At 45.7% G+C, this 22,696-nt stretch overlaps 1 protein-coding gene and 1 pseudogene across 1 annotated transcript in view; one reads left to right on the top strand and one right to left on the bottom strand.

The window, feature by feature from the left end:
• The window catches only part of XYLT1 (xylosyltransferase 1), a 300,460-nt gene that overhangs the window by 189,859 nt on the left and 87,905 nt on the right, over window positions 1-22,696 (bottom strand). Inside the window, exon 2 of the mRNA XM_090276964.1 lies at window positions 18,378-18,416. Within this exon, the coding sequence (XP_090133090.1) occupies window positions 18,378-18,416 (39 nt within the window). The remainder of the gene's footprint in view (window positions 1-18,377; window positions 18,417-22,696) is intronic.
• On the top strand, window positions 20,642-21,066 carry LOC150009209 (ubiquitin-ribosomal protein eS31 fusion protein pseudogene; annotated as a pseudogene).

The raw sequence follows: 22,696 nt of genomic DNA on the forward strand, positions 1-22,696 counted from the left end.
GAGGAGGGCCCCCAGGGGGGCACACAGTGTGGAGAGAGGTGCAGGGGTGGATGCAGGTGGAGCATGGGGCACAAAATGCAGAGAAGAAACTGCCACCTGTGTAAGTTAACCACCCCACACACTCAGCTACTAGCAATAGATTTAACACATTGGCAATACGGGCTGACATGCTTTGGAAATATTTTAAAAGCAAGGACTGAAAACCCCCAGTTAAACAACAAAACAATTAACCCAAGCGCCCACTGCAGCTCCCCAGTGTTTCCCAATGCTGTTGTCTGACTACACTTCTCCGGTGGGGAACGAATCCTATTTCCTGGACAATGGTGAATTCTGAACGCAGTTGTCCACAGTCAGGGGGAGGAGGATGGGAAAGGACACAAAAAGGTGGGCAAAGGCCAATCTGGGAGTGTTGACAGTTGGAACCCCATCTCCCCTCACCCCCCACCCCTGCACCTGTGTGAGTGTATGTGTCTGTATGTGTCACCCCAGGCCATTAAAGAGACACACATACCTTGTAAAAGGTCAACTTCTAAATTGGGCAGGGCAAGTCTAGCCAAGCTGAATTCCACAGGGCAGAGCCAGCCTGACCTTTGATCCAGCTGAGCTGACATCCCCAAATACAGGGGCTGTTTTGCCTGTGTGTCAGGTCAGCCCCACTCCTTGCTGGTGGCTGCGTCCTCGGGACCCAGAAACCTTGACAATGATGAGCGGCTCCAGAGAAGACACTTCCCTGCTCTGTTAGAAGAAGTGCAGTGTGGCTTTCCTGCCTGCACAAGCCAGAGACGATGCTTTAAAAAAGCCTTGGAAAAGAAAGTCATATATTCCGCAATGCGATACTCAAGAGACACTACCATGGCATTTTATAAGGTCGTATATAACGCCAGCTGTAGCTGTAAAAAAAATTATTATTCAGCCCAGAAAGGCATATAAATCCCTGCAAAGTGCAGGGTTTTCTTTTAAAACTGGTTTACTTCTTACTACCTCTTTTGTCTAATTCATTCCTGGGAGGTAGTGGCCTGCACTGAACTTGTAGCACTGAAAGCAAGACTCCACATAGCTGAACCCAGGGAAGCTCCCACGGCTTGGCCTTCTGGGGAAATAGGAGGTGTGGGGGTTCCTTAACTCTCTTCTGCTCTACTTGCTCTTTGACAGCTTCACAAGATATAAACTCCCATGTCCAAGGACAATTTCATCTTCCCTCCGAATATGTCCTTTATTCATGCATTCCTATGTCAATTTTTTTTCTCTGCCCTCCCCCTACTTGCCAAAATCTTGCCCCATCTACATACGAACAACCCTCCTTTCTCATTTCCCTATTGCTGCCCTAGTTCAGGCCTTCATCATAGCTCTGCCCGACTGAACGTCCCTTGTCTGGTCCCCCTGCCTCCAGGCTCACCTTTCCAATCCATTCCCCAAGCAGCAGCCAGAGTCACCTTCTCACACTGACCTCAGGCCATGCTACTCTCCTGCCCCAACACCTTCAGTGGCTCCGCACTGCCTGACCAATAAACCTCAAGCTCCCTGGTGCGGTCTACATTATCTGGGCCTGTGCCTACCTCGTCAGCCCCATCTCTTGCCATTTTCTACTCCTCTCCCTGTATTTCATTAATACTATTTCTTGTGATTTCTTGATAGGACCCATTATTTCATTTCTGTTCTCTCTGTTGGGAATGGCCTGTGAGTCCTTACATGCCTGCCTCTCCTGGCCTACTCTCACTCACACGTTATGATGTGATAAGGGCAACGGCTCCTCTAGGAAGCCTTCTGGAATATTGTGGGGTATACCGGGTGCTCCTACATTATCATAGATCTGATAATGTAGAAATATCAAAAGTCCTTTTATATTACAATGACTCAGCTATAATTGGTTAGAGGGGAAGAAAAGGTCTGAGAGAGACAGTGAGACTACTCAGTTGAATAGTGCTCTAGAGTCAGTGCACCATTTTGCTCAGTGAGTATACAGCATGTTGCAATGCTTTATCTTTCTATTTAGTCCAGAATAATTATCCAGGTACCCATGGTCTGGGGACAGGGGAAGGCCCATGGAGAGAACTCTGGGGGTGGGGGTCTTAAGTATTTCCAATATATTTTCATAATTATTGTCACCAACTCGTAACTAAAATGTAGAATATCCTTCAGTTACAAATGCAAGCACCAGAGTGCAGATGTATTAGCAAGACCTGAGACTCTGACACCAATGGAAATTATAGATATTTTCATATCCCATTTTTTGGAAGCAAATGTCTCAAACTATTATTTACACTTGCCACTACTTCAAAATTATGGTAGTTAATAGCCCCGACACCAAATCTAGTTACCTGGCATATTAATAAACATGCAAACTGTGTTACTATTCCATGTATTTGTTATCTCTCTATATTTTGATAGCTATACTTCAGTGTTATCTCTCTATATATTTTGATAGGTTCCCTTTGTAATCCTATACATTTATTTTTATATTTAAAAATACCATTCAGAGAAGGGGGCCATGGGTTTCACCAGATGCCAGAAGGGTCCATGGCACAGAAAAGGTTAAAATACCCTGCTCTAGATGGGAGCTTCCTGGGCACAGGGTACAGGTCCTTCATCTCCCAACCCCGGTACCTGAGGCAGTGGTCAGCATACAGTCGGGATTTTTTATATGAACTGAGATACTATATCTATCTACTTACTATCTTTTCTTCCTTCCAACCTTCCTTCCCTTTTTCCTTCCATGTGTCTGTCCAGTTTTCCATCCATCTCTCTACCTCTCTGATCCAGTCTAACTATCGACACGTCTGCAGTTAAGCCCCCAGGATTCAGGTCTACAGAGTAGCTGAAGACGTGGTCAGGAGAAAATGTGACTCATTGTGAAAACAGGTAACACTGTTCTCTTGTGTGGCCTTGGACATGTCCCTGAATGTGCCTGTGACTCAGCTGTCTTTCAGGCACCCAGGACAGAGCTGTCTCCGGCACTCATACCACAAAGCGTCCCAAGCCCAAGCGTGGCCTTCATCCAGTGCATTTACTTCCCAAAGCCAGGGAATGCTTTGGCAGTTTGTTTTCAAAATATCAAAATGGTTGTGCCCTAAAGGACAGTCACGGCTCCTACCAATTCCAGCGATCTGAACAGCAGGCTGGTTAATAGGAGTTCTGCCTAGGCCCAAAATACCAGCTCCCCACTTCCTCTCCACATGACCTTGGGTGACTTATTCAACTCACTCTTCTCTGAGCCTCACTTTCATAGTCTGAAAGTGAGGATACTAACCATACCTCCTTCATGGAGTTTGGGAAGACTGAGTTAACACATGTAAAGTACTTAGCACAATGGCTGGCAGGTGATAAGGGCTGAACAAGAAGTGGTTATTGGTTACCCAGAACATCTCCAAGGAGGTACAGAATGAGAGAGAGAGAGAGCTGCCATCAGACATCAGGAGAACAGGGCTAAGTATTTAATCAACAGATAGCACTTTCTAAAAATGCTTCAACCCACTCATATCTAAAATGCAAATCAAAACAGCAAGATACTGTTTTTACCCATGAGGTTGATACAGATGATAAAGATTGATAATCACCAGTGCTTTTGAGAGGGGAAACAGGAAATCCCTTTGATATGTGATTTGAAGAAACCTCTCCATTGGACAATCCAGCTATGCCTGTCACGAGGTAAAATGCACAGCGCCTCTGAGTCGGCGATCTCAAATCTAAGTCATTCACTGTGCAGATGTACACACACTCAATGCTGAAAAAATGTATGTTCAAGAATGACAGCACTGTTTAAGAAAGGGAAAAAGAGAGAAACAATCCAAATGTCCACCAATAGGATATCAGTTAAAGAGGTGAGAGAAGATTTAATTTATTTAATTAATATTTATTGAACAGGTGGGTACTACCTACAAGACTCCATGCTGGGCTCTGGGAATAGAGAACTGAACAAAGCAGAAGGCAGTTAAAAACAGTGAGGAAGTGATTTGTGCTGCAATGAAATGATATCTAAGGTATAAAGAAAGGAACAGCAAGTTAACTGCAAAATATATTTCATTAGATTCCACTTCAATAAAACAAATAAAATCCCTGCCTATGCACACAACACACACACAAATATGCATACATGCATGTGCATTAATATGAAAAAAAAATTTATGGAAGGAGAAATGAGAAAACTGTTCATAGTAGTTACCTCTGAAGGCTCTAGAAAAGGATACGGGAGACTGACTTTTCACTTGATATTTTTGTATTGTTTGATTTTATTTATTTTCTTTCATGCACTTGTATTGCTTTATATGCTCCTAATCCACATTAAGTCCAGTCAGTTCTCCTCTCAGAAGTATCCAGAATCAAACCACTTCTCTGGGCCTCCATTGTCAACACCCTGGTCCAAAGCACCACTCTGCTGCCCTGGGTATTGCATCAGCCTCCCCTTTTGCCCATCTCCCTGTTCCTGCCCTGTTACTGGCTGTAGTCCGTTCTCCGCAGGGCAGCTGATTCCATTTTCAAAAGTCAGGCCATGTCACTCCTCTGCTCCAAATCCTCCAAAGGCTCGTTAACAAGGAGCAAAAGCGATATCCTTTCTAGGTTGGACAAGACCCCAGTGATCTGGCCCCACCCCTACCCCTCTCTCTTGCTCATTCCTGTTTTAGCCATACTGGCTTCTATTGCGCAATGACCATGCCAGGTACATCCCATGTTAGGGCCTTTGCACTGGCTGCTCTGTGTTCCTCAAGCTCCTTGCAGGGCTCACCCATCCATGCTCCTCAGGTCTCTGCTGAAATGTTGCCTCATTTCCACGTGGCTTTCCCTGATCCCACCAAAGTCAAGGGAAACCTCTCCTCAACCGACCTGGCCTGGCCCACCGCTCCTGCCTAACAGCTCTCCTCAGCACTTGCCACCATCTGATATAACATATAAATACATGTTTCTCAATTATCATCTGTCTAGAATGTGAACTCATGACAGCAGGGACTTCTATCTTGCTTACTATTATATGGCAGGCTCCTTAAAACACTGTCTGACACATAATAGGCACTAAATAAATAAATAAATAGTTCCATAAATGAGCTAATCAATATTTTAATAACAATCCTTCAACATGTATATACAATATAATACAATGGATGCAAAAATACATGATATACAATATTGATAATAACAACTAGGAAAAACAAATCCAGAAAAAGATCTCAAGTCTCAAAAGGAACACTTATAAATAAAAAAATTAATAAATAAGAAAACCAAACATGTTTCCAGCCCCAGCTGCCCTCAGAAAACGGGGGAGGAACGCCCAGGGACAAACTAACATGTAAACACCTAACAGCCAGCGCGGTAAACAGTCTGGTTGTTTTAGGTCAATGCTCGGAACACGGGGCTCTTTCACGGAGTCTGGAGAGTAAAAACCAGCCTGTCTGAATGCAGTACAGTGAGAGTCCAGCAACTGGGGAGTAAATAGCAGCACTTTCGAACACGTTACAGCCTCAGCTCCAAAGCCGCAGAGTATTTCCGGGTGTCAGACAAACCCACACCCTCCTGGAATGGCCAAACCATCGCAAATCTGCCAACCCCACATCTGCAAGAGCCGGAGCTCTGGGGCCCTGCCTGGGGCTTGGCCTTCCTGCGCCCATGAGTCAAGAGCTGGAACTTGGGGATCTCATCCCCCAGTAGCTTGCCCCGCCAGAGGGCCCTTCACATTTCTGTGCCTCTGGGTTTGCTGGCTCTTTAAATGGGAGAAGGAACATTATAGTCTTCCTTGGTTTCTCATCTCACCCACACTGAAAGGCTTGGCTCATTCTAATTTCTGCATAACCCAGTCCATAGGAGGTCACTTGAGAGGAAAAACTTAAAAGTTAATGACATTGACAGGGAGGTGTCCAACCAGTGGACTTCACCTAACCTCACCAGCACCCTTTCATTACACAGTCAGTCGACATTGACTTTCACAGGATCCCTGCTAACAATTCTTGATTAGGCCAGTGTTTCTCAGCTGGGGTTGATTCTGCCCACAGGGGACATCTGGCCCTGTCTGGAGACATTTTTGTCTGTTACAACTAGGGACGGGGTGCCACCAGCATCTAGTGGGTAGAGGCCAGGGAAGCTGCCAAACTTCCTACAATGCACAGGACAGCCCCCATAACAAAGAATAATCTTGTCAAAAAAATGTCAGGAGTACTTGGCCTCAACAACCCTGGTGGGTCAGCAGGGTGAACGAGGTCACCCTGGGGAAGGGAGACCCTAAAGTGACATACAGGCTGGAGACAGAAGAACAGGACTGATGAGACCTTGCCCACAGTCCACCTTGAGGTTACTGAGTTGGCCTTGGGAGCCACTCTTAATCATGGGTCAGCTCCACTGCCCGGCCAGGTCTGAATACCCTCTGGGCTAGGACAGGAGCGTTGGCAGCCTGTGCAGAGGTGAGGCTCTAGGGGCCATTTGTGCCTGCCTCTGCCACTCCTCTGAGAGCTCGGAGTTCAGGCAGGCCTGGCCTTACTCATGTGGAGACCACACAGTCTGCCCTTATGTGTGGCACATTTGGGCAAATATCCCAGCCTGATCACTGGACTCAAGTACCTGGCTCAGCTGCCCAAAATACCCTGGGTGTTTTAACTAGTGCAACTTCCCTCTCTCCAAAGAGAGAACCAGCTATTCAGGTAGATAAGAAAGAATGTCCCAGAAAAAGCACAAAGCAAATTCCTGCGAAGAATGAATACCAACATCTTCACCCTGGCCATGGCATGGGCCGGGGAGACAATGTAGGGAGCCAGGCCTGCTTCTGACACGAGAGAGAGAGCAGGGGGTGGGTGAGGGGTGGGGGTGTTTACAACTGACAACAGGGTGTCCTCGGCTCATCCCCTAAGGAGCCCCAAGGAGACAGGTATTGTTGTGGCTGCTTTAACTAGTAGGGAAGCTGAAAATCATCTCAAAGGTTCCAGTAACTGAAAAGGTCAGGATTTGAACCAAGAGCTATAAAGATAATACTAAAAGCTCACTACTTGCCAGGCATGGGTCTGGTTCTGTTGCTTAATGCATATTAACTCATTTGATCACCTAGCACCCTTGGGAGGCAGCTACCACTGGTACCCTCCTATTTTTTTAAAGAAATTGAGGCATGGAGAGATCAGCTGGCCTGCAGGGGTCTTGGGCAAGTAAGAAGCAAGTCAGGGGGCCTACTGCACAGTCTCTAGGGCTCTTTCCCGCCTCACCAAGTGGCTGCGTGGGGGGCCGGGTCCAGACTGCCCTGTGCACTGCAGCTGAGACCCTGGGAGGATTCAGAATCTTGCCTGTGTGGGTGGCGCCCCAAACACAAGGTCCCTGGGGCCTGTCTGGGAGCTGAGTGAGTGGAGCAGACCAGGAGGAAACTTTTATGAACGGGTGTTCCTGGGCCCCATCCAAAGAGAGCAGCTGGTCATTGCCGATAGCTGACATCTAGAGGCTCAGAGTGGTTATACCTTCCAATTTTTCAAAAATCCTCCAAATCCCTCCCCACTTCCTTCCGCCCCCCCCCCCCCCCCGAGAAACCCACGGGCCCACAGAAGATGGCCATAAGGAGGCCTGTGTACAACTTTGGGTCTAGGAGCACATAATGAGAAAGTCACAACCAGCTCCCCCATAACTGGTGCCCAATTATAACCGGGACAGTGAGCATTTGGCAAACAAATTGCTTGAGGCCCTTTTTAAGAGCTAGAGTTTCTTTCTTTACTAGCTCTGATCTGGTTGGGTGTTTCCTCCTTGGGACGAAAAAACTACACGCCTGTCTTCAACCCCACCCATCTGGCACCTGTACCACAGCTAACTTCAGTTTTCCATCCAGTGTTCTTTCTTTCAGTGGAAAAATTACAGCTACAGTTCCCAGAGGAAAATTAGAAGGGGGTTAGTATTATTAATAAGATGTTCCTTTTTCAGAAAGCAATTGAACCCGGCAGGGAGGCTGCACTGAGGCTGGAGCTGGACCAGCCCCACCTCTTCATCCTGCTGGCAGGGAACCTCCCAGTTCCCAGCCAGGACCACTTGGCCTGGAAAAAGGGCAACGTGATGGCCCTTCCCCTGGCTCTCCGAGGCAGAAGAGAGGCAGTAGCACTTCTCAGAACTCAGGTTCCAATGCTAGGACGGTTATATTTCCTGGATGTGTGACAGAGAACGAGAAGAGTGTGAAGGCCTTCTTTGCTGGCAGAAATACTCTGTCTTCTCTGTGCCTGTCTGTCTGCTCTGGGGCTACAGGGGGGAACTGAAGGCCTGCTCTCCCCCTTTGTCACCCCAGACCTTAGTCCCTTAGCACTTCACTGCCTTGGGGACAAGACAGAAGTGGTGTGAGTGACAGGACTCAGAGCAAACTGCCCCATGCCTAGGGCACCTCTTTTCACATCTGGGTCCTCCAATCCTTTATTTAGAACAGTGGTGTTTAGAATGCTGGTTTCTTGACTTGGCTTTGGGGGCAGATTGTCACAAACAGAATGACAGCTATGATCTTCTGCCTAGAAAAATGCTCCTACATCCACAAGTGGGCATTCAGTTTCAAGAGCTTCCCTGTTCCCTTGCCTCCATTCTGGGATCTTTCCTCGGTTTGAGGACCCTGGACTTCATCAGAGAACACGACATGAAATGACTGTGACTCACCCTAGGAAAGCCCACTGGCAGGGCAGGGTTAGCAAGGGGCCAGAGGTGGGCTGACTGTCCAGGTCAGGGTCCCCAAAGAAAACAGATGCTACTCTCCTAGGGGATAACTAGGGAGACTTCACAAAGAGATGCTTGCTTAGAGAAACCGACAAAGGAGAAGGAGGTGGGTGCAGCTGAGCCAGCCACGACAGGGAGCTGTCAGCACCAGGGGAGCCTGTTATCAGATCCTGGAAGGAGAAGCTGTAGCTGAAGGGCACAGCACCACGCACAGGCGCACAGACACAGCCCACCCATGGAAACTGGTCCCCAGCCCACTGTCCTCGCACCTGCCCATCTCCTCCCAGCGCCTCCTCTTGGCCAAAGTAATGAGAAATCCCCGTTAATGAAATCCTTCAAAATCAGCCTCTAGGGTCCCAGAGAAGGGAGAAGGGTGGAGAGCAGATCTGCTGGGTGTGCAACACAGAAAGAAAACACCCACCAAGGTTCGTCTCAGCTGAGACCTCTCTATCACCCAAGACGGAACTGGCAAAGGGGTGGGTGAAGGATGCATGGGGCTGCTGATCCTCCCATTGCCACAGAGCAGGCTTTGCTTCTCTGACTGGCACTGGCGAGGAGCATCCTGGTCTGCCACTAAGATGCCACGGCCATGGAAGTTGTTGAGCTATTCTAGGTTTTCTCACTGTTAACTACAGAGGCAGACCCTAGTGATCCCTGAGGGGGTGGAAGGCCCCCAGGACATTCCACATAAAAAGTATTTTGCAAAATCCTAGGCACAGAAAAAACATGCAAAAATTGCAAAAATCGTTACCATAAGCAGCATCCGAGGTCCTTTCCAGCTCTTCAGTTCTGCCAGTGCGGGCCCTGTGTGTCGGTTCTTACGTCCCTCATGCACCTGGCCCCGCTATGCTGCTGCTTCATGTTTAAGCAGTTTTCCGACTGAGGCATCATAACTAAAACATTCAAACGCAACCTGAACATTCTAGATGTGGGACTTTCTCTTTTTAAGCTCCCTGGTTTACACAGCCCTGCCCTAAAACCCCATGGTGAAGACAGACTAAGCCTCCAGCTTGCAATTTGATGTAAATCCAGCGACAATGCCTTGTTGCTCAGCAGGCAGCACCATGGGCTCCTGCCTCAGTGCTTGGAGTGTGTGTGTGGGGGGTCTCTGTAGGATGTACCTCCTGTTGGAGGGGAGATGTGAGCGTCTTCTCCCCAGCGTGCCAGCACTCTGCTTGCTCTCTGCAGGGGACCCTCCCAGGGCCTGGAATCCACTCCGTGGGGACACATTTCCAAACCTATGTGCTTTGGACTGCTTTGAGTGATCTTATTCTCTACCTCTACCTCTACTTACCTATATCAACAACTATTCCTGCAACTATATCTACATTTACATCTAATCTATAGCTATATTTACAGCTACATCATACCTATATCTATACTCTATTTCTATCTAATCTATATTTATCCATATCTATTTTTATCTTATCTATATTTAACATATATACATTATATTGTATACACTATACATATATAAATTATAATGTATATAATGTATTATACAGTATTTCCTCACTTAACGTGGGTATTACATGCTAGACCCCCCGCGATAGGTGAAAATCCACAAAGTAGGAACCTTACATTTATTTTAGTACTTATATATATTTTAAGGCTTTATAAACCCATCCCACACACTTGTAAACTGTCCCCAGTCCCTTATTAACCTTTTCCACTCCCTTATTAACCTTTCCCATACTTTTATAAACACTACTTATGTTCTTAAATGTATTCTACACTCTTAAACCTACGTAACTTTAACAACATATGTATACAGTACCTCAAGATCCCACGATATAGTGAAAAATCCACGATAAATAATTAAATATAATATTTTTTAAAATCTCGTGATACAGTGAGGCCGCAATAACTGAACCATGATATAGAGAGGGATTACTCTATATGCATCAGCTATAGATATAAATTAGGCATAGATTACATCTAATGTATAATTACATCTATTATAATATATAAATTGATATATAATATGTATATGTAATGCATATGTATACATATACATACAGAAGTTATAGACATATAACTAACTTTATCTGTATCTAATCTCTATATTAATCTATCTATAATACAAGGGGGGGACCCACTAGAAAACAGGAGGGTGGGCACATTGTAATACAGGCTTCCCCTGCTAGGTGAATTTTCTAGGTATCCGTCTGTATCAGTGTATCAGCTCGCATTGTTGTGAGAGGTGGTGTTTGGCTTCAGTGATCTTTTAAAAAAATCTTTCAATGCGTTTGCCATTTCACACCATGCTGGGTGTTCAACAGTTTTTGACCAAAAACAGCATGACCCCTGTGCCCTATCCACCCTATTCACCCAATTTTCCCCAAGTGACTTTTCTTTGTTTCCCTGGATGAGAAAAATCATCAAAGGGAAATGTCTTGCCGATGTGCAAGAGATGAATAAAAAAAAAATGGCAGAAGCATTAAAAGGCATCAAAATCAATGTGTTCAAAAACTGCTTTGAGCAATGGAAAAAATGTCTCGAAAGGTGTATTGTATCAAATAAAGAGTACTTTGAAGGTGACTGAAGTTTAAACATCTAAGGATAAATACACATTTTTTAATAAATAAATTCCTGTTTTGGGGTCCCCCCCATATATATCTGTATCATATCTATGTCTATATCTTAGTAACAAAACAGTGAAAGAGTATTTCATTTCTAACCTGGTTCTAATCCAGCCTCTGCCACTTACTGACTGTATAGCTTTTAAAAGGAAACTCAGTCTCTTTAGGCCTCCACTGACTCATCTGTAAAATGGGGCCAAGATTAGTATCTGCCTCATAGGGTCCTATTTTCTAATAAATAAAAGCTAGACAGCTAGGTTCAAATCCTGGCTGCTCCTCTTGCTAGTTGTTTGATAAGCAGCTTAACCTCTTTGAGCCTCAGTTTCCTGTCCATAAAAAGGGGATGACAGCAATACCTCCCATAGGGGACAAATGTGAAATCTGAATGAGTGGATCTATAAAGAGCTTACTTAGAAGAGTGCCCAGCACATCCTATAAGTGCTTAAGAAATGTTAGCTAAAAAAAAAAAAAAAAAATACATTTACAAATATGTATGCAGTGTACAGTCCTAGCTCACAGTAAACACACATTCTGTGCATGTTCAGTCATTATGGACAAGAGTAATAATTTTAAGTGTTCCCAGTCAAGGGCTAAATTCAAACCTTCAACGTCTTGAGCATAGTCAGCTCCCACCAAGAACAGAGGAACAGCGATCTCAACACTATTTTTCGAAGTGGTATGTGTGGCTGCCTATTTGTGGAATGTTGCAACACATCGTTCATCCTGAGTCATACAGACCAGAAAGGCACCCGTGGCCATAGGACTGCAAATCCTCCCTGCGAACATTCCCACTGCCCAGGTCCAGCCGTCCTGCCCAGTGAGCCAAATCTTTGCCCAGGCAATGGTCCAGCTGGTCACCTCCCTGTCCCACCCCTTACCAGGACTCATTAAAGACCCAGCAAATCAGAGCCCAAGGAAAAGATCATTGTAGAGAGATATGGCTCGGACCCAAATCAGCCTTGTCTGCTCCAGAGAGGTTCTGTTCCCCCAGGGAGGCTGGCAGGAGGAAGCAGATGGGCTGAGAAGCAATTTGCTCTCTGTCCTCTCAACAGATGCTGGGCACCATAAGAATTAATGGACTGGAGACTCAGGTAAGAGCCATTCAGAAGCTCCCTGATTACTCCAAAACCCACTCTCTATGGAGGAAATGGTTAACCGAAGCCCAGAACTGGAATAGAGGCTAGGAGACAGCAATTGCTTTAATCCTGGGAGTGGCAGAAGAGCTTCAGGAGAGACTTTTGCACAGAGGAAGGAGGCCATGGTCTGCCTCCAAAAAAGGGAATGGGCCTGGGCATCTAGCAATCACAAGGCCTACTCATCAGTCCAGAGCCTTGGCCAGCCCCTTTCCGAACCCCAGCCAAGTAGCTAGGTTTTTAAATTGTTTTAAATATATATGTATTTTAACGCTGCATATTGTCTGCACTGTTGAGCCATAAATTTCTCAGGAAGCCATCTTCAAGAGGTGTTTTCCTTTTCACATACACTGTGCACACGCTGACTCGCATTATGAGTCATTGCTCTGAGTGCAGAGTGGGTCATTGTCAACACAGACCTAGAGACTGTGTGGGATGAATGTGTCATGATCAGAGCTTAGAAGCAGGACAAGTCTGCTATCAACCAGAGAGGGTGACATTTGAACATAAACCCGAGAACAAGGAAGGAACTAATCATACTTTTCTGCATGGCCACAGTTTTATGGCTGGGACTGTCTTTGTAAATAAGCTGTCCACAGAGCAAATGGGGTTACACCAGGGTTTCCCATCCTTAGCACTACTCACATTTGGGGCTGGATAATTCTTTCTTGGGTATTTGCAGGGTGTGTAGCAGCATCCCTGGCCTCTACCCACTAGATGCCAGTGGCACATTCTGCCCCTAAATTGTGAAAATCAAAAATGCCTCCAGACTCCACTAAATATCTCCTGGGGAAGTCAATTTGCTCCCAGCTGAGAACCACTGGCATAGACTTAGGCTACAGTTCCACTGAGCATGAGTCAGCTAATTAGCTAATGACAACTATTAGATGGATTTCTCACATAAAGCCCCATTATTACATGACATTGCTAAGACCTGAAGGTCCCTTGGTCCTGTCAAAATGCTCACCCTGGACGTTTGTTTGGCTGGATGGCCCCAAATTTAAGCCCCTTTTCTTTTCTTTCACTTACTTCACCTTTGTATGATAAGGTAATTCCTTATTCACCTTGACATTATAATGATGCAAAGGTATCGAAGGCTCTCAAAGGAACTAACACTTTAACTGACTCTAAGGAAAACTGGCATTATTTTTATAGGAAGCCAAACATAGTGTACAAAATTATCAGAACACTATTACTGAGGTCTCTTTGCCTGGTTAACTCTTTCTCAACAGTAAGCTGCAGCTCAAGTCTTACCTCCTCAGCTTGAAACTCACCTCCAGAGAGACACCTCCTTGAACAACCCCCCACCATGCCCAGTCAGGCTCATTTACAAACATGTTTGTCTTATTTCTGTTCACTTATGACTGCCTGAAATGATGGGCGTTTTTGTTTGTAAATTCACTGTCTGACTCCCCCAACCAGAAGGGATGCTTCATGGGCAGGGAACCTTCTGTCTTGCTCACTGCAGTATCTTTGTTTCGCCATCTAGCACAAGGTCTGGCTGTCTCCCCGCCCCAACATTATTTATTGAATTAGCAAATGGGTGGATGGATGTACATTTGTATAATGTCTAAGTATTAATTTCCTTCCACCCGCTACTCATTTTCTTCATGAGCTCTGCTTATGATCCTTAGGGGCCCCAGTGTCATCTTTAAATAATATGAATGTAACTCTCTCCCCCTATCCCCCCAGTTAGCTGATCAAAGAAATTCAAGTACCTGGTTGGTTTTTGCACGCTCAGCTGTCAGGAGTTTTCCTTATGATGCCCTTGATCTTCAGTTCCTGAGAGGGATCTCAGGTAAACCAAGGTTTGCTCCCATTTACACAGAGTCAACTTCACAAATATCCAGATTGACAAGTCTTTACTCTACTGAAGAGTTTTTTTTTATTACAACTCCCAGGGTATCCCAGTGTTTGAGTAGAGGCCATTAACTAACTGACAGTGAAATTGGTGGGGGGTCAAGGGAAGGGAGGCAGAAAAGCTAAAATTAAATGACAAGAGGCCTTGTCAATTGGAGTGGATTCAGAAACGATAAACCATCTCGGGGATCAATGAGAAAGAATGAAATAATGAGAATTCAAATTTTTCAAAACACTATTGTTGCAGAAAGAGATGCTTCATTTTTGTTGCCTGCAAATAAATTTTCTATTGGGTCCATTGCTTAAAGCATTTTACCCACAAGTCTTATGGTAACCTGTCTGTCAAAGAATTACTCACTGTGCTTCCTACCCATCTACCCTCTATCTAGTGTTTTACCTATTTATCTAAGTACATCTGTGGACAACCTGTGCAAAGCTCTTTCTTCCTTCCTTTCTCTGTTTCTCTCTCTCTCTCTCTTTTTCCCTTTCTCTCTTTCTTTCTTTCTTTTCCTCCCCACTCCCTCCCTTCCTTCCTATCTATCCATGGACCTTGGGTTGTTTACACCAAGCCCATCCCTCCTGTACAACCATGCTTCCTGTACGACCTTGGGCAAAGTCCTTAACCTCTGTTCCTCAGCTGGAAATTGGGTATCATAAGAGCATCTATGTAATTAGGGCTCTTGAGGAATCAATAGGAGAAGCCAGTTCCTGGCAAATGGCAAATATCAGTGAGAGTGGGGATCATGATAATGTCACCAAGCCAATAACAAAATTCAAACTCTTCTCGGGCTTTTTTTTTTCTCTTCCCATTTCTAGCACACCTGGTTCCTGGGTAACCACCACCTGAAGACTAGGGAAGCACTCAGCACTGCAAGTCAGGCTTTCTTGGTCCACCCCAGGGACTGCCTGCCAAGGAGAAAGCTGACACTAGGGATTCCAACCTTACTCAGCTTCCTCATTCTATTAATCTGGCTGTTAAGCACTGAGAGCCCTGCTGAGGCCAACAGATGCAAAGCTCTGCCGAGCAAACAGCAAAGAGCATTAGAGGAGTCCTCAGCCAGCAGCCAATCAATCCATCTCCCCCAATTCAGAACAGCTGCACAAGGACAGATTCACAAAGCACGGGAGAGGGTAAGACGCATTGAATACCGGGGGAGAGGGGATGCATGGAGGGAAGGGCCCCTGGTGGCCCAATAATCCTATGCAGGCTGGGCATGTGCAAGTGAAGTCACTGATGTGTGATGTACAGACATGGCTGGCAGTGAAAACTAAAAGGCAGGCCCACCTGCAGCACCTGTGCCTTTCTTAGGAGCATAGGGCACTGGGAGGAGGAAGTGGGCACTGACCCAGGGCTCAGAGCACAGCTGCCAGTTCCTCTGCATGGTTGGTTCTTCCAGACTCAGTCACATCTGCCATCTCACTCGTGCCATATGGGTAATATTTGGGGCACCACTTTCTGCCAGAGAATGCTTCTCTGCCCCTCTTGTCTGACCCGCCTGCCGGCAGCTGAATAGTATCCCATTGTGAGTCACACGATGGGCTGAGGCCCAGCACAGAGTAAGATCTGGCCACAGACTTGTGCCAACAGTTAAAAAAAATTCTTGGGTGGGTTCCAATGTCTCTTTAGCATGGGAAATCAGAACTCAGGGAAAGACAACAACATCCTACAGCTCCCCAAAGACCAAGAACCAGATGAGGCTGATGGCGTGTTGTTTGGAGACAAATTGAGTCATTTCCCCAATGGCATGGCACAAATGCAGAAAGCCTGTCTCGTGCCACGGCTGGCTGCTCGGGTCCCTTGGGCTAATGGATGTGACCCTAAGAGACGCCACTGTGTAGGGGTGAGCTGTCACATTCACAATGTGCTGGCCAAAGCCACTGGCATATGATTGGTCTTTCCCATGGAGGCTTTGAAGGGCTGATTAAATGGTTTCCAGAGTGGAGGATTCAGGAGGGCCAAGGACAGAACCATCTGGGCAAGAGCCACTCCACCCCCAGGAGGTAAGATCTGGCTTCCAGAATGCTGGACACAGACTATTTTCCCAGGGGTATTCCTCAGTCTAATGAGTTTCTTTGTGGAGAGGAACTGATAATGAAGAGAAAGGTCATCATTTTTAAAACACCCTGGAAGTTCTCCCACAACCTGCTAGGTAGCCTGGAGAGAGATGCATTTCCCAAAGTGCAGCACACCAACTCCTGGGGAGTACCTTTAGATGATTTTAGAGGCCACCCAAAGAAACTTTTAAATTTTATTGATTTAATATTTGTTTTAATGTTTTGCAAAAAAATATAACTAGTACATCAAACTTGTGATTTTACCAATAGTATTGATTGAAACTGTTTCTCAACCTCAGCACTATTGGCATTTTAGGCCAGATAATTCCTTTCTATGGGCAGCAGGGGGTCTTGTACATTGGGAGATATTTAGCAGTATCCCTGGTTTCTACCTAATTGCTAGCAGTAATCACACCATAAGGGGAGATAACCCAGAATGTCTCCATACATTGCCCAATGCCCTCTAGGGATTGAAGGTACCCCTGATTGGGAACCAGTAGCTTAGGATAAATCTACTTGTGAAAATGTAAAAAAAAAAATTCTAAATCAAGGAAAAAATGTATTTTGGTGATTTAATAGAACAAGTGCAATTCACCTATGGCAAACATGGCTGAGGTAATGTGTGAATGGCAGAAGTCTGGGAAAGCCAGACCAGAGGATGACAAAACAGGCAGAAGAAACTGGGTCCTTATCTACCCCCTCACAGTCCCACCCACTGCTCCCTCCTGCCAGCTCTGTTGTCTGGTCATCCCTAAAGCCAACGTAACTAAATGTGTGTGCTGGGAAGTCAGAGGACAGAAGAATACAGAGACACCCTGAGAATCCACTTTCCCCACAACGTCTGGCCTTCCTGCCCAAGGAAGGAGGAGTGGGGTGGGTTCGCTCCTCATGCCCTTTGGGAGGACCAAGAAAGAGACACAGAGAGAGGGCAGGGCCCTCAAAGGAGGGTAGAGAGAGAGAGAGAGGCAAGTGGTGCTTTCCAGTGAGCTCTGGAACCATCCAGGAGCTGCTATTCAGCCTCAAAATATTCCAATAGGTTTGCCAGTGTCTGACCCTCAAAAACTGTTAGCTGAGGGGCTCTGGATGGAATCCAGCCTATCCATCTTCTCTCTTTACTCTCTTACCAATCCACAATGCTAAGGACACGGTCAATCCAATGGTACACCACCCCCTTCAAGTTCTATTGGAAAGGTAACAGTTCTATTGGCTTAAGGAGCTATATCAATGACTTTGTGGTCATCATTCCCTATAATTCTCACCACAAGCCTGCAAGGTGGGCGCTCTCACTGTGGTAATGTTCCAGATGAGAAGAGGGAAGTCTAGATGTTAAGAGACCTCTCAGGGCCAGAAGACGTGGATCTGAAATTCCACCTGGTCTGTTGAACTCCAAGCCCCATACTCGTAGCTGGTCTGTTGCCCCATCTCTCTGGAAAGTGAATGTAAGAGCTATGCCCTCCTTACAAGGCCCACTGGTTACCTGTGCCACACAGAAACAGCATTGCAATACAGAGTCTTCAGAGCTGCTGCTCTCACTGCCAAGGAGAAAAATTATCCAAATCCACAGTCATGGAAGAACAGCCACATCCCACTGCAGGGCTCCCCTCTGCCTCCTCTCTCCATTTCCATTCACCTCTTCATGACTGGTCAGAAGCAAAGGATAGAGGAAACTCAAAAGCAATGTGTATGGTTCTTTCTATGGTGCTTTCATTTATTTTTATTTATTTTTTACTTTTTATTGAATAGAATGGGGGGACATTGGTTAATAAAATTCTATAGGTTGCAGGTGTACAACTCTATAACACATCATCTGTATATTGTATTGTGTGTTCACCATCCAAAGTCAAGTCGTCTTCCATCACCATTGATCCCCTCAGTATCCTCTTCTACCTCTTATTGTGCTTTCAAACACCTGGGCACACACATGCATGCACACACACAGTCAGCTGGTGTGTGCACCCACATGTACATGCATGCGCATCCGGACAAGAGGGCAGCCCTATATGCCTATCCTGGCTTTCTGAGCAATGGAGCCAAGAGGATGCATGGATGCTCCCTGGAGAGCTGGTGCAGTAATGTTAAGTGACAGAGACCATTGGAAGGTACTCACCTGGGTCTCCAGGGTGATCAGTGGACTTGGGTGTGGGTCCTGTGGGAGGAAAGGAGAAAACACACATGAGTGGTGGGCAAATTTAACCTATTGCCCCAGTATCATTTAAAACAAAGCTAGATCTCTTCAGTGCTTAAGCAACCCACAGGTAGGCTGCCCAAGTCTGTCTCCCCCAGTCTATGAGACATGAGAACAGCGTGGCCCAATCTCCAATATCCCTCCTAAGGCGGCTCAAGTTTTTCATTAAAAGGTTAAGAGAACACCTACATGGAGATCATGAAAAATGGTGAAGTGTAAAGAAATGAGAAACTAAGTATGTTCAAACTCTCTATATAAAGGAAAAGATGGCTTCATTAAGAGGATTAGAAATAAACCTGAAAAAATGTGAAGTCCCACTTAGAAGCAAGGCCAACAACTTGTGTCTGATCTTAGAAAGAATGAAGGAAGAAATGAGAGAGACAGAGAAAGAGAAGAGCTTAATTCCTGGTTTGCAGAGCACATTCCAATGGGCTGGGGAAGATCCTTTTCAGGAGACAGAAGCCAGAGAAAAGTCTGATTCATTCACTCTCTACAAAAGCCAATTGACTGGAAATGCTTGGTGGTCATGTCTTGGGTCATTAAACATGAACTCTCTGGGTGGGGGCCAGGGTGGGTACAGAGGAAGAAGGGACGAATGTGGAGGAGGTAGTGGTTTTCAGCTAGCGGTTTCCAAGAAAAACAGGAAACCTGGCACATAAAGGCTATTTTTGTCTGCACAATGTTGGCTCTGAACTTAACCATCTTGGATTTGTAATTCTGGGAAAGCAATCTCAAGCTGCCTCTTACAGAGAATGGGCATGACGTGCAAACTCAGTGGGAAGCTTTGCTTTATCCAAGCAGAGTTTCCAATACAGGCTTCTAGGAAGCCATGCAAATTAGCATCAGCTCACTGGCCTATATGGTGAACAAGAAAGAACACATGTAGGAATTGTGCCATATTTGTCCTTCTGTGTCTAACTTATTTCACTTGGCATAATGTCCCCAAGGTTCATCTATGTTGTCACGTATAGCAGAATTTCCTTATTTTTTAAAGGCTGATTATTATTCCATTATATGTACATACCACATTTTCTTCCAGCATCCATCAATGGACATTTAGGTAGTTTACATATCTTAGTTATTATAAATATGGCTGCAATGAACATGGGAGTGCAGATAGGATTCCAGTTATAGGCAGAATCTAAAACAATCAAACTCACAGAAGCAGAGAGAATTGTTACAGAAACAGGGGAGTCCAAAAACAAACCCCAGAGTTTGCACTGGGAGACAGGGAGCAGGAAGCAGCTTTCAGGATGCCCTTGCATGCCTGGAGCTAGTGGCTGGAAACATTGTTGCAAAGATCCGCTTTACTTCCAAAACTCAGGAAGATGGGAGGGATCTTGGACTGTGGGCTGGTACGGAAGAAGCAGACAGAGCCTACGTAGGGTTCTGTGAATGGTCAGGACTCTTTGCAACACCCACTGTGTGAGAGGACGCAGGGAGAGAGAGGAGGCAGGAAGGAAGAGAGAAGCAGCTGCGGACATATTTTGGGCTGGCTCTGGCTCTAGGAGGCTCTCTCTCTCAGGCTCTCTCTGGCCCTCAAGCCCTCACTCTCTGGCTCTTGTGGGCTCCCTCCATCTGGCTTGGAGAAGGGGCCTCCAGGCTGCTTTAAGAAGAGGCTCTTGCCAGGCTGCTTGGAGAAGGAGAGGAGATCCATGCGGTTTGCAGGAAGAAGGCAGTTTACAAGGAGGCTGAGAATCCAGGCGGTCCTGCATTGAGAGCTGGAGGGCACCACAGCACAGAAAGGACCTCCCCAATCAGAACTGAGTGATTGGCAGCTACTGGTAAAGCTGAACCGTGCCTAGGAAGTAGGGAAACGGTGTTTCTTACTTTCCTAAGATTGGCCAGGTCTGGGAGGGGGAGGCAGGACTATGTGTAAATAATTCTTTTTCTTTTCACCAAACTCTGGTATTCAGAGTTATAATTCTGGCGGCGGGCAATCGGGCCCCTAACTAAACAGCCCGTGGGTTCTGTTTCAATCGAAGCAGCCCAGGGGTTCTGTTACAGAATGATGGTTGCCAGGAGTGGGGGCAGGTAGGGAATTGGGAGTTACTTTTCAATGAGTATGAACTTTCAGCTGAGCAAGATGAATAAGCTCTAGAGATCTGCTGTACCACACTGTACCTATAGTCAACAGGGTAAATGGCGCTTTCCAATCTGCCATCTATGCTGGAATCACCGCCAAGATGCATATTTTCATGAAAACCCTTATAGGGTAGAACACACTCTCAAGGTTAAACCCTTGGATACAGTAGAAAATGTAAAGGCCAAGATCCAGAATGAGGAAGAAATTCCTCCTGACCAGCAAAGACTGATCTTTGCTAGCAAGCAACTAGAAGACAGGCATACTTTGACCACAACACTCAAAAGGAGTTCACGCTCCATCTTGTGCTGAGTCTACATGGCGGTGCTAAGAAGAAGTCTTACACCAGTCCCAAGAAGAATAAGCATAAGAGAAAGAAAGTTAGGCCAGCTATACTGAAATATTACAAAGTGGATGAGAATGGTAAAATTAGTCGCCTTTGTTGTGACTGCCCTTCGTATGAACATGGCGCGGGAGTTTTTATGGTAAGCCACTTTGACAGACATTATTAATGCAAATGTTGTTTGACCTGTGGCTTCAACAAACCAGAAGACAAGTAGTTGTATATGGGTTCATAAAAGACATGAATAGAAAAAAAGGGACTAAAAAAAACTGAAACATTTTCAACCCCTACCCTAGATGAACCGTCACTTTCTTGACAACTCCTCTGTGGTCTCTTTACAATGATGCCTATTTATAATAATTCTGATGAGTGTAAGAGCCATGAACCCAGGGACATTTTGGGCTCTGGACAGTTCTGACTTTTCTTTCAAGATGGGGGATTCCTCTCCCCCAGTTCCACTTCTGAGTCCAACAGCCAGCATTTCTCCAATGGTGAATTGGCAAGAGAACATCTCTCTCTAATTTCCACATTCCACCAAGGCAGTAGATACTCCTCATACCCCAGGAAACTATTGAGAGGAACATTTGTCCCACTCTCCCCAAACTTCAGCCTTCGGGGAACTGGAAGAGTCTTGGGAGGAATATTTGAAACCCTGACTAGCTCTTTCCCAATGGTGAAGAAGTGGCAGCTATAATGGGTGAGAACCTTCACTGAGCCACTTTTTTCAAGTGAGCAGGCTCACTAGTTTAACAGTCCTTCACTGAGCCCCTCTAGCCAGCCTCGTGATCCCTGGTACACAGGGAGAGTTGACCCTGTACTTCCAGTTTCCCTGTGTTAAGCAAGCACACCGGGCAGGGCCCATTTTTTGCCATCAGGAGGCAAGGCCCTCCTCCTGGTGTGTGACAGGCAGCATGAATCAAGATCTTTGGCGTGCTGCTTAGTGAGTGACAGCATACAATGTCTGCTCTTAAGCTCAGAGAAGTCTGTGTCTGTCTGTCTCCATTCAGATCCCACCAATGAGATTTTGACAGGTAGATAAGAAGCTGCATCAAGACTCAAATTTTAGCCTATTTCTCAAAGCCACAGCCTTGCAAAGTACTGCACTGGGTGTTGGGTGAGTGCCCAGATTAATTAAGTTGTACTTCACAGCCCATTTGGCCATTGTTTGGGGCTTATGCTTCATTGCTCAGACTCCCAAGAGGGTGAGGAGGGGAAAATACCATTGCGAGCCCCTACGAACAACTTCCCTGGAAAAGACCTTCCTTGGGAAACCACAGGAAATCTTCTGTCAACTGTTTTGACAAAACCGAGTCTGATCCCTGGATACAGTGATGTACCAACTCTTTATTTGATGTTCCAAGATCAGAGACCCTATGGGCACATGGTCAGGGGTCCAATACTCATTTAAAAGCTTCTGGAAGACAAAAGCACAAATGCTATCTATTTAGCATGTTAATTTCCTAGTCAAGAAGATAAACTATTCACAAGTGGCCACTCATTAACATTAGGATTCACTTGCCAACAGAATTTTGCTCCCCTCTGTGCACATTTGAAATATAGGACTCTCCCTACAGAGCCTCAGTCCAGAGGATCTAAGGTATGACTACATATCTGTGAGGTCTCACTTTCAGCAACATCCTCCTTAATTGGAAAGGCTAACGAAGCGGAACCGGGTCAATGATGCTGTCTGCCTAATCCATCCTGTCTGTCTAAACTGGGATTCTTTGCTTTAGAGTAGAGTAAATTCCTGTCTGTAAGAGGAAAGGATCCTCAAGACCAAAGGGAATTTGCAATGTGCTCCGATGGTACCAAGTG

Source organism: Furipterus horrens, unplaced genomic scaffold (assembly GCF_987537825.1).
Source record: "Furipterus horrens unplaced genomic scaffold, mFurHor1.1.pri manual_scaffold_5, whole genome shotgun sequence".
NCBI classification, from domain to species: domain Eukaryota; kingdom Metazoa; phylum Chordata; class Mammalia; order Chiroptera; family Furipteridae; genus Furipterus; species Furipterus horrens.